Consider the following 16,386-nt stretch of genomic DNA (forward strand, 5'->3'; position numbering starts at 1 on the left):
CAATAAAGTTTACTCTGCTCCCATTTGTTTCACAGCATTTTTATTTTATGTCTAAGGTGGCAGAAAATCTGATGGAAAAAATTAAAGCACTGCTCATTATCTTTCCAGTCTTTGTTTTCTAATGCTCTCTGTTACCTGCATCCTTTCATCTTTAAGAAGGCCATTCCAGAAAAGTGATTTTATTAAAAACTAAGCTCCCAGTGTGAGGTCTGAATTTCAGAACCAGTTGAAAGGGCACTCTGAAAGAAACAGCCTCTTTTTCATAAAATAAAGGTCTAAAACCTGACTAAAATCTCTGCCCTTAGATTTTGCTTAAAGGTGTAAACATATGGTTTGTGAACTTGCAGTAATGCCTTTGAAACCAAAGATTATTCTGAAATACATGTATGAGGTCAAAAGAAAAGGTTTCATTATTTAAGGGACAGACACCCCTGGTTCCTCCCCCAAATTGCAACATTGCCTTGAAACCAAAGAAAGAATTGTATTGATTTTTCCAGTTCTGGTGACACTTGGTATGTCCTTTGACATTCAGGATCATCTCTAAGGAGATATTTCCTTTATGACTGTCAAATCAAATCAGGCAAATCCAAGTTCACAATTAAACAACTTCTGCTGCCAGACAACCCTTTGGAGTATAAAGCTACTGAGCACTAGGTTCCCATGTGCCAGTTGACTTATCTGCTTAAGAAGCATGGAATTTTATGTGTGGGTTTAAAGTGATAAGATTTATCTGGTGAAGAAGATTATGTATGCACATTGCAGTGCTACTGGCTTCCTTCACATTAACGAGGAGTAGGTTTAAGATGAATCAAAATCAGTCTTTAAACTGAAGACGATCTATTTAAATTACTGTTAAAATTATTGCTGGAACTTTTGCATATAGGCAAATAGTTTCACTAAGATGGAAGTAAGTTAGAAATGAGGACTGAAGTTTAATTTGCAAATCCGTGATCAGATTTGCAAATTAAGGTACCAGCTTTTCCTTGATTTTAGTGGGATTTTGGAATATGATTGAAAACCATACCACTGGACAGGTAGGGACTGAAATCTTCTGGATTTCCTATGAGTCTGTGTCAGTCTGACTCCTGTGAACTTATGTGGCTTTGGAAATTGAGACTTGGCCCTTTCAGCTGTAAATTTTACCTGTTAGCTGTAAAATTTACCCTGTTACTTGTCTGAGATAAATTCATCTGTCAGCAGTGCGATATTTCTTCATAAAATAGGTGGAATTCTGTGTATGGGGAATTTGTCTTCTTGCAACCTGCCCTTAATTCAAATTGAGTGGGGACTTGTTTTCTTTCTTTGCTGTGTTGGGTCTGGCTTTTCTAGGTCTGGCTTCTGTGATGTGAGCCTATACTATTTTGTGGAATATCTTTAGAAAATCTTCAGTGCTGTGCTTTTTTTCCCACTGCTCCCCTTGGGCACATGCAGCACAGTAACAGACTGATCTGCTCCTTCTTTTGCCTCGAAGATGTTTAGCAGAAATACTTTCACATTGCAAAATACGTGACCTTTGCACAATGCCATGGCTCATTTTTGTGGCCTGTAGAAAATTGCCCTGCTAATGCTGTTGTAACAGAGAATTTTCTCTCAAAGTATCTGGTGAAAAGGGTCCTCTAAACTGAGAGGGATTAAACCAAACAGAAGAAATCTGGCAAGGAAAATAAATTCCAAAGTTCCAGCCTTTCCACATCTTTATCAGTTGTAATGTGGCATTCTGGTCAGGAGACGATTCTTCAGTAATTCCCACAAGGACCTGCAGAAAGATACTCATAATTCTTTAATGTTTTCATTCGTACATAACAAATCTATTTTCTTTCCCTGCCAAGGGTCCCAGATAACCATGGTGCCTACATACTCCTTGATGGGACCTTTCAGAGGACACATGAGTCTCAAAAGTAGCCGTAAGTATTCACATAATTAATTACTTGAAAAGTGACCAAGTACTCCAATTTTGGAATAACAGCTTAAATGTTGTGACACTATTAAAAATACATATATTATTATTGAAACAATGTAAAGTAGATAAGTCCTTCTAGTACCTGCTCTATAAATCCCACTGTCTTAATTTAGTCAAACAGTGTTCCTGTTCAGGATCTTTGCCAAGCACCTGTGGAAGAGCTGCTGGAAAGCTGTTCTGCCTTGAACTTCCCTTCTCAGACCTGCTGTTCCACTGTTTCTTCTCCTAGTCCATATTCCCACATTCCATGTTCACTTGCATGAATTAGCAGTTAGCAGTGGTATAAACTCTTTTCACTATAGCAGGTCTGCAATTTTATTAGTCTTTAAAGAGTAAAATAATTGACATGTTATAGAGAACAGACTTTTTACCCCAGTAAGAGGCAAAAGGCAGTGACTGAATCAGCAGTGTGGTGAGAAGCAAAGTCACCTCTTGTGTTTTTCAAAAGCATTTTTTGGTTTTCAGCTACATGAAAAAAACATGTTTTATCACTGTCATTGTGTATCAGTCAAACTTTAATACTGCTAGGACTGGATTTATGGTATGACATTATACCTCTAGACATGATGTATTCTCCAGACATGATCTGCAGAGGCAATCTCTTGCAATTCAATCCATGGGAAATAGGTAAATTAGTCATCAGGAAACTAGGTAAATTAGTCATCACACAAGCACACATTCAGACTATAATAAATTACTAGAAAAGTCATTATAAAGTTGCAAATAAAAAAGAGTCACTGTTGAGAGAGTTGTCACTGTTCTTTATTATTCTTGGGTCCTGGTTTCCTGGAGATCTTTCCTTATGTGTAGAAGCAAGAGGTAAATGTATTGGAAGCACAAGAGTCCTTGGAGTTTGGAAAGATTTTCAAAAGAAGGCAACTTTCTGTAGATAGATCTGTGCTCATATACAGAAAATGTTGAAACTCTGAAACACTGAAAACTTGGATCAGGCAATTTGCTGAATGTTGCAGCAAATGAGATCTGTGTAAGGCAGCAGAAAATACAGAACTTGGATTCTGTTCAAAAACGGGCTTAAGAACATTGCCTGTCTTTACAGCACACAAAAGGGCTGTTTCAATTTGACTTGACGTGTGTTTGCACCGTCAACAGAGCCTCTTAACAGGGCTACTTGAAATTCCCAGTAGATTTCTATTTCCCATTTCCTTCAATTTGAAGTTGCTCAAAGAAAACATAAGAAAAAATTGTTTGAAAAAAGTGTAAACTTTCCAGTGAGCTCAAATAAGATGACCTTCTGTAATGGTGGGAAATACTTCATTGGACACCTCCTAAGTCTCCCCATTTCATTGTTTTTACCCTTAATACCTTTTCTTTGAGAAAGGGGTGTGCGTTCTCATGTCCTCTGTTCAGAAGATTGAGACACAAAAACACAGAATAATTTGCCAAAGTTCAGCAGAAAGTCTCTGGCAAAGAAAGGAATTTGCTTTTTTTTTCTTTCCTTACATAGGAATAACCACAATGTTGCTTATTGCACAATGTCAGTAATTTTTCTGGGCACAGCATAGAGTTAGATTTTATGAAAGACAAAAATTAGATTAAACTACTAGTGCCTTGTATATCTTTAGCATTTCAAATTTGGGGCAGTTATTCATTTAGAGAAGAATGTTCTTTTTATAAATGGATTTTTCCTCCCTTTTAAATCTTTGGGTATTTTTTAGATTATCACTTTGTTCTTCTGCCATGTTTTTTTACTGCATGTATTGAAATCAGCTTGTCACTGCCAATCAGGGAAAGATTTGGGGCATTTACCAAAATACCTTTTTTTTCCCTTAGTGACAAGAGCCTCTAGCTGCTGTGATTTAGGGCTTTGCCATTCCTTGAACTCAGGAGAGCCACCCCACTTTAAACCAACTAGGGATGGTGCTGGATGTTACTGAAGAGCTTATTCCAGTTGTTTTTGCCAGCATGAAGTTACAGCACAACTTGCAAAATTAATGAAAAAAATTTTTTTAGAAGTTTTGGAGTTAACAACTACAGGTCTCAAGCACATAGGAGCTTTGAAACAGAATAGTACTGATTTTAACTATTTCATTCCTTTATTATGGCATTGACACCCATGAGTGGTTTCTCTGAATAAAATTGGACATGCAAAAGTTCATGATTAGAAATTTTGTCAGCTTTGTATTTGTCTGCTTCAGGTACCAGATTCCATTGTGGTACTATTCCATTGTGTACTATTCATGCTCAATTTAATTGAGATGAGGTAAATGCAGTTTGCTCAGGATACTGCACCAGCTTCTCCATTCTTCATAGCAAACATGGAATCACCATTTCTTCTGATGTCTCTGCACCTGCCTGTGTGCTGCTGGAAGCACTCTGGCTGTGCCTGTATGTTCCATGCACAGTCAGCGTGGGTGGCCCTGGAGCTAAAGAGCACCTTTATTCAGCTGGTAACGTTGGGTTGTGCTGCTGCTCCTGGACAAGCTGTTGAAATCAGGTCTTCATACTAGTGCCCTTCTGGCAGACTTAGAGTCACTTGCAGGAATACATCAGTGAATAATACTTAGTGAAGCAACAAATCCAGCATCAGTTCTGTCCTGCTCTTTCTTATGGTACTTGTTCAAAAGATGACACCATAAATTGAATGTGTTCAAGCTCCTTGGCAGTGAAAAACAGTTTGTATCACTGGCTCACTTTGGTAGGCAAGAGATAAGAAACAGCAACACAGCAAGGATGCAGCCAAACTGAGATTAGAAGGATTGATTCCCAGACTCTCAACCCAAGTCTCTTATTCTTTCAAAACATAATAAAAGCTATGAAACAAAGTTATTAGCTTAAATTGTACATTGGGGACGTGAACAATGAAACAATAATTTATTTTTTTGGCTCAGAAAACCAAATCTGGATAGGATTGGATGGGCTGATTATCTCAGTGTAAGGGTCATTCTGGGTCTTTGGATGGAAAGTCAGGCACATTAGGCTTCTGATCTCCAGTATTCTGTTGATTTTTTAATACTATGTGCTAGTAACTTTCCATCTACAAATCCTGTCTGTTAGGAATTAGAGAGTTTTGATAAATAAATAATATTTTTGTTTGGAAGCAAATTGAAAGAGAATTATCTGTCTTAGTCACACTGACAGGTTAAAAATTACAATGAGTAAATGCTTATCTGCTTCTCAACTTCTTTTTCTGGGTTGTTGAACTTAGGTCACATACAATTTTTTCTGAATCTGGGAAGTCTGGCAAATTAGAGATTCAGAGGGGTGTCACGGTCAGTCTGCATGTAACACAATTCAGTTTCATGATCTGGTTCCTCTTCTGGCCCTACTTCTGTCTTTGACTGTATCCAGTCCATTTACCAAACTACAGAGTGTTCAAGTTAGGTCTGGTATCCCCAAGAGGTGAGATATTCATATGCATTTTTCAGTACATCATAATATTATCTAATAACACTATTAGCATTAATATTAGTACTAATAATCTCTACTGTTATTTAATACTCTCTTGTATTAAATCTTTCAGAAGGTAAATGCTTTAAATTATATCAGATATTAAACAGTGAGATCCTCTGTTATTCTCCAGAGTTTAACAATATCAGAGGTTCATGCATTAATTATTGCAAACCATAATTCTCAGGTACTCAAAAACATGAAAACTGGGAATAATCTGCCACTTGTTCATGTTATGTTCTGTGCTATTCTTGCTTTTTGAAATAAAAGAATGATTACTTACTTGAAGTTATTGCAAGCAGGAGAGGATAAATATTATGGTATTTTCAGAACTATTATTACCTGAGGCATTGCTTGTCCCACTGAATAAACTCAGGTTTCTTCCACTTGTAGCTTTTTCTCCTGGACCTTCCTGCAAGCTCTCCAATCAATACATCATTCAAGACCACATGGCTGCTCATTTCAAGAAATTGATGTCTTCCAAAGGTGTGTACAGTCTTTAATTGTGACAACATCTGTGTAGGTAAAAGGTGAAATCAGAGTCAAGGATATGTTGGTTGTCCCTATTTTTGGCTGGCTGCTGAATTTCTTCCCCTTTCTTTCCTCCCTCTCTCTGTCACTAACTCAACAGGAGTAGGAGGATTTAAAAATGAGGCATAAAATGATGTGCCCTAAGAGATATGTAGAACACTCAGTTGGAACTGTAACCTTGTCTTGGGAGAAGCTTGGGAGAATTCTGACTGTTAAAAGATGTAAAGTCTATGGGGAGACTCTTGTTCCATGAAAAGACAAGTTCATGTGAGGAAGAGGAATGTTATCTAATTCCCCTGTGTTATTTTACTTGTAGTTTCTGTTTAGGTGTATATGGAAGTGGACTAACAGGGAAGTAAAATGAGAACTAGGGCAAGTATTTGTTTAATTGGGAGGAACTACTGAAGCATAACAGTGGGGTTGCAGCTTTTGATGTTTAGAAAGTTACAGTATCAGTCTTAAGTAACCCAGAGGGAAGTTCCACTAACCACATGTAGTCATGTTTGTGAGGGCTCTTCAAATGTCCTCCCTCCTGCAAATAATCATAAATTACTAGAAGGAAAATTCAGAATTTTTTAAAAAAAGTCCTCTATCAATTATCTGGAACTGTGCAAACTTCCAGGTGCTCCAGCTGCAGATGAAACAGGTGGAGTTGAATGGCCATAGCTGTAATTAGGTTCCTGCAAGACTTCCAGTCCTTGGGCTCCAAAGGCTTTCTGACCAAAAAATCCACTGATCACATGCAGTGAGCTTTATAATAACACAGAACTGTTGAACAATATATGAGATTGCTGCTGTGGGTTTTTTTTTCCAGGAGACTGATCCTTTAGTCAATTTGCAGTGCCAAAAGCTTTATCTTAAACTACTTTGCTCAAATACAGTGCATCTTTTCATTGTGGTGTCAGAATCACTCTTTGAAAGTTTCATGACCTCCACCATGCTACAGTTCATGACCATCCCACTCATATTAGGAGCTGGAAGCTGGATTGCTGCTGTGTACTTTCCTACTCAAGCCACTTTTGCTTTTTCATGGCTGATGTCACCAAAACAGTGAACTCTAGGAACTGTAGAGTTCACATCCTAGAGCTTTACTTATAAATATACAGAAGCATCAGGAGAAATTAAGAGCAGCAAGCACTGTCATATATAATCAAAATTTTATTTTCAACTGGTAAAGTCTAAATGAGGGAGTGAAGGTCAAAAAAAAAAAAAGGAAAGTAGCAGGTATTTTGCAGTCTTTTTTTCAATTGCATTGTTGTAGCTCAGAAGAAACTACACAAAAAATATTCTTAATATAAAAGGAGCCAAGTGCTTTGTTCCCAAGCAGGTTTGGTTTGGTTTGGTTTGGTTTGGTTTTTTTTTCAAATGTCAGTCCTGCTCCTCTGCAGGAGAATTCAGTCAATCTGGAAAGAACTTCTCACAGTAGGTGCTAATCAAAACTTTCAGTGGCTAAAATTTCTAATTCTTAGGTGTTTCACAATCTGAATTTACAGTTCTCAAAAGTCAGATTTGTAAGCTTTAATCTTAAAACACTTATTTTACTTATCAAAGTGCTTCATCATTCACACTGGTTTTCCTTGTAAAGCTAATTTTTGCATACACATCAAAAACTGCAATATTGTAAGGATATCAAGGTTCTCTTCTGTATGTACCTGATGCTGTGAAATGCTGATTTGCCACCTGTTCCGTACAGCTGAACAAGAGATTATAGAATTTTGTGCCTCTGAAAAATCTGGTCAGGATATAAAGGCCTTCTCCAGTATCCTTCCAAATATTCTCCAATCTTTTTGAAATGCATCTGCTTTTTAAATTACAACCTGTTTGGCCAGCCCTGCATGTCCAAAACTTTGGAGCACTTGTATAAACTACAATTTGCTTTGACATTTAGCAGTAATCACAAAAGTAAAAGATGGAAATTAAGTCAGCGTCCTTCAAATGCAACTGGAATATTGAGCTTCAAGGAGATTACTTTTCCTTCCACAGTCAAAAATACTGTTTCCTCGTATACCTCAATTCTATCCAGGGGTATGCAATCTGACATAGAGCTCCATTAGCATCCTTAACATCTCCTGTATGGATGCAGGACTTAATGAAGGCTGAGGAATGCTCGATTCCTTGAAGCTTACTCCATTTAATCTTTTACAACTAAAACCACATCACCACATAACAGAAAATGTGGTGTGCAAAACTGTCTGTAATTGAGTAATGAAATAGTTTCTTTTGCTAGAAGATGATGAGAAACTGGTGACCTTGAGCCTTGGGACATCTTGAATCATATCTTGGAGCATCAGTTGGCAGTTTCCCCTCTCTGATAGCAGCTGCATACTCATCCATGAAATATAAACTTTCTGGGTAGCAGTAAATGCCAATACAAAATTAGTACAGCTTTTCTTAAACTGTAAATTAAGTAAAGGTTAATAAATGTAGCTGTACTGGCTCTGGTTTCTACAGCTAAGTAGACACGGGTGAAAGCCACAAAAATCAGATCGAGATTTGATACTAAACCAGTAAGAGCACTGCTGAGGCACTTATCTAATGCTTTTATGTGGATAGAGACAAGGAGTCAAATCCTCAAATACTATGGTTGCAGTTGTAGCTGGTCTAACTCAACTAATTTCACCACATTTAAACTATGCCAGGTTTTGAGAACTGACCAAGGACAAAGATAATAGAAGAAAATTGTGTTCATCAGTAGGGAAAAAAATGGGATTTGGTGGTCAGTAGATGTGCATTGTTAATAATGCAAATAATATGCAGTCTGGAACTATATTCACATAGGGAATTCAACACCTTAGGATTATCAGTTTCATCTCTACCCATTTTGCTATGATTATTTGTGATGTTAGTGTTTCATTGGACTAAACCCACTTTTTGTTAATACAGCTGCTGTTGATTCATCTGCACCAAAGAGTTTGCATACCAGTGTTAAATGTGAGTAGTTTTATTTTGGTTTGCTTTGAAAATAGGTCTGCCTCCATTTGTTTGGTTTGGAAACACTTGTCTTCTTTTATAATAAAAGTGTTCTGAAAAGGCATATATGTGCCGAAAATATGCATTGTCACGGTTAAGATAGTAGTATCTGGTATCTAATCTAGTATCTAACTTAATTGTATCCAGCACTTGGTTTCTGTTTGCACAGATACAAACTAACCTGTATAGTGTGGGACTTGCTGAAACACCTACTGCAAACAAGGCTCTTGGAGTGATAAATTGCTTTTGTTTTCCAGTCCAAATTCAGGCCAACAGGCCTTTGAATTCCTTGCTATTCCATGCTGTATTTTTCATTTCCCTAGCGGCTCCGTGTGTCTCTGGACATCGGGCACACGACCGCTGAAACAGGTTTTGAGGAATAAATGGGGAGTTGGTAAGAGAACGTTGCACTGCACCTTAACGCCACCTCTTGGCTGAAGCCTGCAGGACCCAATGTCAAGGCAGAGTCTCACTTGCTCTTCCGTTTTTGATAGGAAGGAAGATTGATGAAAAGGAACCCCTTCATACCTTTCCCTGGAAACACAGCCTTCACTTTGGAATGTGTTTGGTTTCCCTCATTCACCAGGTTGTGAGGCATATACTTCTTATCTCTATTCTATCTTATCTCTCTCTGATAGTTACATACAAGGCAGCACACACGCTTCCTACACAGACACCTCCTGTTTTAGAATGAAATTCAAAAAGCTGGGAAAATGGAAGCTCCTGGTTTTCCACAGTGCATGCATAGTGGGAACGATGTATCTGAGACCTTCAGAGGGCCGTTGCTCTGAGAAGGGCATAACACACTCAGAAGCAAAGATAGCTCAGAGGCAATGGTGAGATGCAGTTGTTCCAGCAAGATACACACAAGTCAAGAAGGCAAACATAACCCTTGCCCACAAAGAGTCAGAAAAATGTATCATATGAGATCCTCATTAGACAAGAGCAAGAGAACAAGTTCAAGATCATAACACATTACAATCAAAACTTCCTTAACTTTGTTTTTCAACTCCTCATGCTCAACAGCATTTTCCTTTTTTTTTCTGAGCTGTCTTTTATATAAAAAATTTAAGATTTGTATTTCGTATTAATCTCTTTAATAGTGATTAAACAGTGCTCTAATAATAGAAAGAAATGCCATGGAAAGTTTTCTGAGAACATCAGTTTGACAGAGAGATGGTCCTGACATAGAAGTGCATGAGGAGTAGAGTATCAAGAGGACCTCCTCGAGAATATCAAGAGGACACAGAGTTGGTTCAGCTGGGCTTGCCACAATAACAAGTCATCCTAGATGATGTATCAGAGGGAAACATTATCTGTATTTCTTAAAATTCTTTCTTAGGAAGAGACTCATCTTACAGAACTAAGCAGAATCAAATTGTTTTGTGCAGTTTTTTGTAAATTTAGAAGCCCACACAGAAGAGTACAAGTTGCCTGATGGTCATAGGAAGCATAACATGATACTGCCAATCAGAGAAAGTGAGCATCCAATATAACTTTTGTCAGTAGCCTACTGGGGAAATGCAAATGACCTGTGTCATTTAATATTTGTCTTCACTAAAAGATACTATATATGAGCTAAGTCCTTTTTCTGACAGGTTAGCTCCAGAAATGTCTGCCTTGGCAAAAGAAATTTTATCCCTCAAAGAATAAATCTCAAAATTTAGAAGTCACCATGAAAATGTGCATCAGAACTTCTGTGTTCTGAAGTGTTAAGTAGGGCAGTAGCACAATGGAGGTACAGTTGCTGTTGTTGGGGTTGATGTGCAAATCATTTGAGCAGTATAAAATGACTTTATGCCTACAAAAATAGGTTTCTGTTTATTATTTGCATAATCAAACACCATTTGCATAAACAAAATAAATTAAGTCTGTTTTGCCAGCCTACTAGAAAATAAAAGGACAAAACTAATTTTCTGCTTGGTGCAAGATTACAGCATTTTTGCCTTTTCATGTACAATTTTCTCCCACAACCATCTCCCACTATTACTTTTGATAGTTGCTAAATGTGGAGTGCTTTTAAAACCTTGACATTTATTAGAACTTTGACAGGTACAGATTCTGAAGCCATATATTTTCTTATCTGTTCTAAATCAAATCACTCAGTTAGGTATAACCTTGTTTTCCAAATGTGTGAACTGTGTTGGATTTTTCCAAATGTGTGATCTGTGCTGGATACCACACGTTTCAGTGGTAGGCTGAAAAGAAAATTCAGGTCACTTGGTAGTGATGGAGACATACAAAAACCTGTAAAACTAAAGAGAAAGACTGAAACAGCTACAAAGATTAGTTCTGAGAAGCCAGAAGAAAATACAGAGTGCAACACTTTTTTCATCCTAAGAATAAATGCACAGCAGATAAAACACTGTAAAGAATTTGCTAAAATTTCATATAAATAAACTGCACCATTTCACAAGGCATCTCTGGGCTGCACCGCAGATTCAGAACTGTACAGACAAAGTGTGAGATATGCAGTGGATAGAACTTTCTCCTGAATGTGTTCAGGTATATTTTGGATTTTCAGTTCTAGGCTTTAGAAGGACACAGTTTTAAATTTGTTGCTTCATTGGGCTTTCTGCACTTCTAGATTTCATGAGGTTATTAATGTTGCAGTGGATAAGAGTGTCATTGAATAAGCTGATTTTTTTCACATAAAAATTCTTCTAATGACCTGTAAGTATGGTTTGTAAAGAATACCAAGTGCCAACTTACATCAGTTTGTGAGAACGGAATAGAATATTCACATGGAAGTGATCTACAAGGATCATCCAGTCCAACTGCCTGACCAATTCAAGGCTGACCAAAAGTTAAAACCTGTTAATTAGAAATTGTTCAAATGCCTCATAAACACTGATGAGCTTGGTGCATCAACCACCTCTCTGGGAAGCCTGTTCCAGTGTTTGACCACCCTCTTGAGAAAGAAATGCTTCTTGATGTTCAGTCTGAACCTCCTCTGGCAAAGCTTTGAACCATTCCCACATTTGTATCACTGGATGAAATAGTAGTGAAGTAATGGTGAAATGGTTGTGTCTCTTTAATGTCAAATTAACATTTGAAATGCGCCTGAAATTGCACAAACCTATGACAAAAGTTAGGGAGAAACAGTTAAGATAAAGCCTCCTGTGCAGTCACTTCTCTCCAGCACAGACCTGGCTTTGTTGTAGCTGTAAAACTGCATCTCCAATGTCCTTATGCTAAAAATCACAGGGCATTTTCTGGCTTCCCTTAAAGAAAGGAAAAACATGTGTCTGTCCCATGCCTTAAGAAAGGTATGTTAGCTGGAGATGTAGCCGAGATGAGGGATATGAGAGATACAGTTCATCATCACAAGTGTTCTTATGGAGATAAAATTATACAGAGGTGTTTTAAGAGTCATGAGAACAGCATGATTTATGAAAGTACTGTGAAAACAGGATTTCCTTGGCCATTCCAAGTGTCTGTGTAGGAAGATGTTTACATTTCTTACTCTCAGCAGAAGGCCTTCTTCCTAGAAAGAACTTCTAATGAGTATGGAAAGAGGATAAGGTGTGCTGCTGAAGGCACCAGTGACAAGGCTTCAGAAGAGTGTCTCAGGGATCAAAAGAAGAATTCATGTTTCAATGGACATGTGAAAGTTCTGGGGCAAAAAAAAAAAGTTATAAGGCATTGTTTCTACCTGAACAAAGTAGAAAAGTCAGTGTAATTTTGTTTGAAATCAGTGCTTTATTTATACAGCACTGAGTCTGAGACTTAAACTTAGCTGTGGCATCCAGAAGGTCCTTTAAATTTCTCAGTTGTTAGGGATTAATAATTAACAATTAATATTGAGCAGTTGAATCACATTTTTTGAGTTTGAAAGCATAAGACAGCTCTAGAAGTCTCTTCTAACCATCATTTCCATGTTTCAATGATGTTCTGCCCCAGATTTGAAGAGCCCAAGTTTGAGTCAGATCTCCTGAGGCTGATCAGCTCAGTAAGGGGAGCAGAAACCTTGGCTGATGTACATATGATGCTTCCCCAGATGAGCTGGCAGAAAACCAGGAAAAAAACACTCATGAAAGATTAATCAAAGCAGCCCTAAACAGGAGATCCATAAAGGTAATCCACAACTCATACAGGAGAATGAGCCACCCAAATCATTAGTTAATTCTGCAGTTCTGAAAACCTCTTACTAAAGCTCAGCCCCTTGACTCTACCAAGTCCATCAATACAGGGAAGTGCAGTTGTCCAAGGCACCCTACCCTAATTCTCTTCCTACTCTCCCATTCCAGGGAGTGTCCACCAAGAACTGCTCTCATGCATTTTTTTTGTCCTAGTTTTGCAGTATCTGCTCTGCTTCCATTATCAGAGTACTGGGTATCAGTCCAGCAAAACACACACACCAGCATGGTGAAGCCATGCTAGGAAGTAGTCAGGTCACTCTACCCAAGCTAAAGAATCTCTTGAAGAAAAGCCTAATGTAAACCTGCCTCTCTGAGCACACTTTTAGGTGTCTACAACCTTGGTCTTAACACAAAGCCATTCCTTCTCCTCTCTGTTGAGCTACAATTTGGTTATCAAGTCAAGGTTAACTATCAAATATGGCAAGATGAGCTTTTCAGACCACTGCATGTTTTACGCAATTCCCTGGATTTTTAAGAGTAGCCCAAAAGTAATTACAAGTAATATTTTATGTAAGTATATGAAGCCATGTGTCTGTTTCTTGTTCACCTTTTGGGAAGTGTTGATCATTTAATTGCTTCATATGCTATGACTCATTTTATAAATTTGAAACCCAAACACACAAACAAATGTGTGCAGAAACATATGCTTTAGTAATTGGAAAAAGGAATAATAGCTTCCTTTAAGAAGAATTTTATTTTTCCATGTACCAGCAGAGTATTTAAGTGGTTAGATGTGGCACATACTGGTCTTTTTATAATCTGTGTTTTTCCCTTTATAATTCTCTGCATGAGACAGACATTAGTCAAAATAACAATTTCCATTCAGGTTTTAGCCAGCTGGAAATTAAGTTGCTTTGTGATTTTCAAGCCCATAACACCTGTGAAAAAGAACAAGCTGTTTCTCCTGACAGTTCAAAGACATACAAAATTCCAGAATTTTCTCCACAGTTTCTGTGAACAGAGTATATAGTCAATTATATATACATAATTTTATTCTTACAGATTAGGAATCTTAGTTGTCATGAATCTTGGGCAATTGAACAAATCATTTGGTAATCAGTGAGAATTTATATGTTTATATAGGCAAACATCAATGCTGTATCATTGCAGGTTTATGGAGGATTAGTGAACTGGTTTTTAATAAAAAGTTTTGTAGTCTGTAAAAAATAAATGCTTATACCACCCTCACAAGAGAGCTGCAATAAAAGGACTATCAAATGTATGACTATTGTGTCATTCAGCTGTTATCCATGATTAAACAACTTGTCTAGTTCATAAATTCTTGTCATATTACAAATCCTACACTATGCAGACAACTCCATTTGGGATCTGAGTTTCTTCACAGTACCACTGCACATTTTGAGATCATCTTCTGGGAGTGTCTGCCCAAAATGATGCACGAGCTGGAGCAGAGTAGATGAAGGTTATCATCCTCCTTTACAGGGAACAAATTAGGACACCAGAGATTAATTAACATACCTGTGATCAATCTGGAGCTGGGAATTATGGGATAGTTTTCCAAGTCCTACTAAAGTGTTTTAATCACCAAACCATCCTTCCCATCAATTTGAGAGTCTGTGCTGTTGAAAGGGGTATTTTTAAAAAGGGAGGAAGAGTAGTGGGAGCTACTGGAGGATGTAGAGAACAGGAGTCTTGTCCCATCCATTGTGCACTGACTTTGCCTTTTGCTGCCAAAGGAGAAAATAGCAATCAGTCAGTACTTTAAACGGGAGTGAAGCATCTTGAAATGTCTCTTGTACACTACATTCTGGAATTCTTTACTTATACTCATTAAAAGATTAAAAAACCCCACTTTCCCTACATAAGTAAAACAGATGTCAAAACTTGTCTTTGCTCAAATAAGAGAAGAGAGTGTGTTCTCTCCTAATTTTGGTGAGATCTACACAGGAGTTGTGTCATATGTCAGCTCCACTGAGAGTCATGAATGTGTTAGTAGGGCAGAACCAGTCATAGAACATGTGGGTTTATGGCCAAAGGTTTCAAGCAGTTCAGAAATGCTAGAAAAGGTGGTCTGTTGTGCAGAGCTGATTATTTTGCCTTCCTTCTGGGGAAATTCCTGTTAATGTCAATATGAACACTCACAGTAGTAAAAGGTGCAGATTTTGGCACATGCTTAGGAAACAGTGTGGCAAAGAATAACACGCAATGCCACTTAAAAGTGCTTCCTTGCTTTATCTGGTGTTTCAGAGATGTTTCCTCCCCTTTCAAATTGTTATCCATTCACCTGATAGCATTGCAGCATTTAAATACTGCTGAAAACAAATCATCCTCAACCAAACCTTGGGGCTTAAAAAACACCCATGTCCTGTAGCTTAATGTGCCAACATAGGCTTTTTGTAAGGACAGCTAACATAGAAAAGAACATCTGAAATCAAGTCCAAGCATTGGAGCCTCACTTCCGAGTGGTTTCTGTTGAAGAAATGGTCTTTGCACTAAAATGCCAAAATAAGCAGTTCCCCTACCAGAAAAACTGCTAGGAGTGCAGACTGCAGCACCTAGAGATGTGAACTTCACAAGTAACTCTCCTTGTATCCCTGTGTATTGCACTGGCCAAATATCTAATGTTACATCAATTTAAAACAGCAACAAAAAAATGAGAAAAAAATGAGGTTTCAGAGAAGTTGGTAGGTGATCTGTGATGACTGACACATATCTCTGAGTTTCACAGACACGACAAGAATAAATTGCTGTGCTTATATAGCCCGTTTTCCCCTAAATCTTCTCTGCATTCATTGCTATTTCTGTGAGTTGTGTGGAAAGGGTTCAGATGTCCAAATCTTGTTTATTTACATCCCATTTCTCATTAAAGTGTTCCAAAGGCTAACTTACCTTGCAATGAGGATGCATTTCTATTGTTTAAGTTCTGTTCTGTCAATAGGTAGTCCTAAGCAGGAATAAAATTACTTCTTAACCATCCTTTTGCACAATTAAATACATTCAGCTCCTTAAGTCTGACACTTTGGAGAGTATTTTCCAGAGTTCATCATACTCATGGATCTTCTCTATATCCTTCCCAATTTGTAAATGCTTCTTGAGTAGTAAAGTTTTAAGGTGGGATGTATAATTCCAGCAGCAACTGCTGAGGAAGCAGAAGTAAAGGCTCCCTGTACTTACACTTGAGGTTTCCACTCTTTACGGGCACTGGTATGACACTAATTTTGGCTCCTCTGTCGCTGTGGGAAATTGCCCTGGGCTGTTCATCTAGAAGAAGGTATGGATGTTTTTTTAGTGACACTGATTCCAAGATAAGACTCTCTTTCTTCAGGAAAGAGCCTGCCTTTTCACAGTGGAGATGTTCCATTATCCATGCTGAAAAGTATGCTGCTTCCCTACACCTCCATCGCTGAGCAATGC

General features: G+C 37.8%; 1 protein-coding gene across 1 annotated transcript in view; it reads left to right on the forward strand.

Moving 5' to 3' along the window:
* Positions 1-1,843: 1,843 nt before the first annotated feature.
* LOC136286239 (spermatogenesis-associated protein 7 homolog) overlaps positions 1,844-16,386 on the forward strand; it is a 35,251-nt gene continuing 20,708 nt past the window's right edge. Inside the window, exons 1-3 of the mRNA XM_066177597.1 lie at positions 1,844-1,904; positions 5,762-5,854; positions 8,783-8,830. Of these exons, the coding sequence (XP_066033694.1) occupies positions 1,844-1,904; positions 5,762-5,854; positions 8,783-8,830 (202 nt within the window). The remainder of the gene's footprint in view (positions 1,905-5,761; positions 5,855-8,782; positions 8,831-16,386) is intronic.

Source organism: Chamaea fasciata, unplaced genomic scaffold (genome assembly GCF_029207755.1).
Source record: "Chamaea fasciata isolate MVZ Bird 193981 ecotype frontalis unplaced genomic scaffold, bChaFas1.0.hap1 SCAF_3, whole genome shotgun sequence".
NCBI classification, from domain to species: Eukaryota; Metazoa; Chordata; class Aves; order Passeriformes; family Sylviidae; genus Chamaea; species Chamaea fasciata.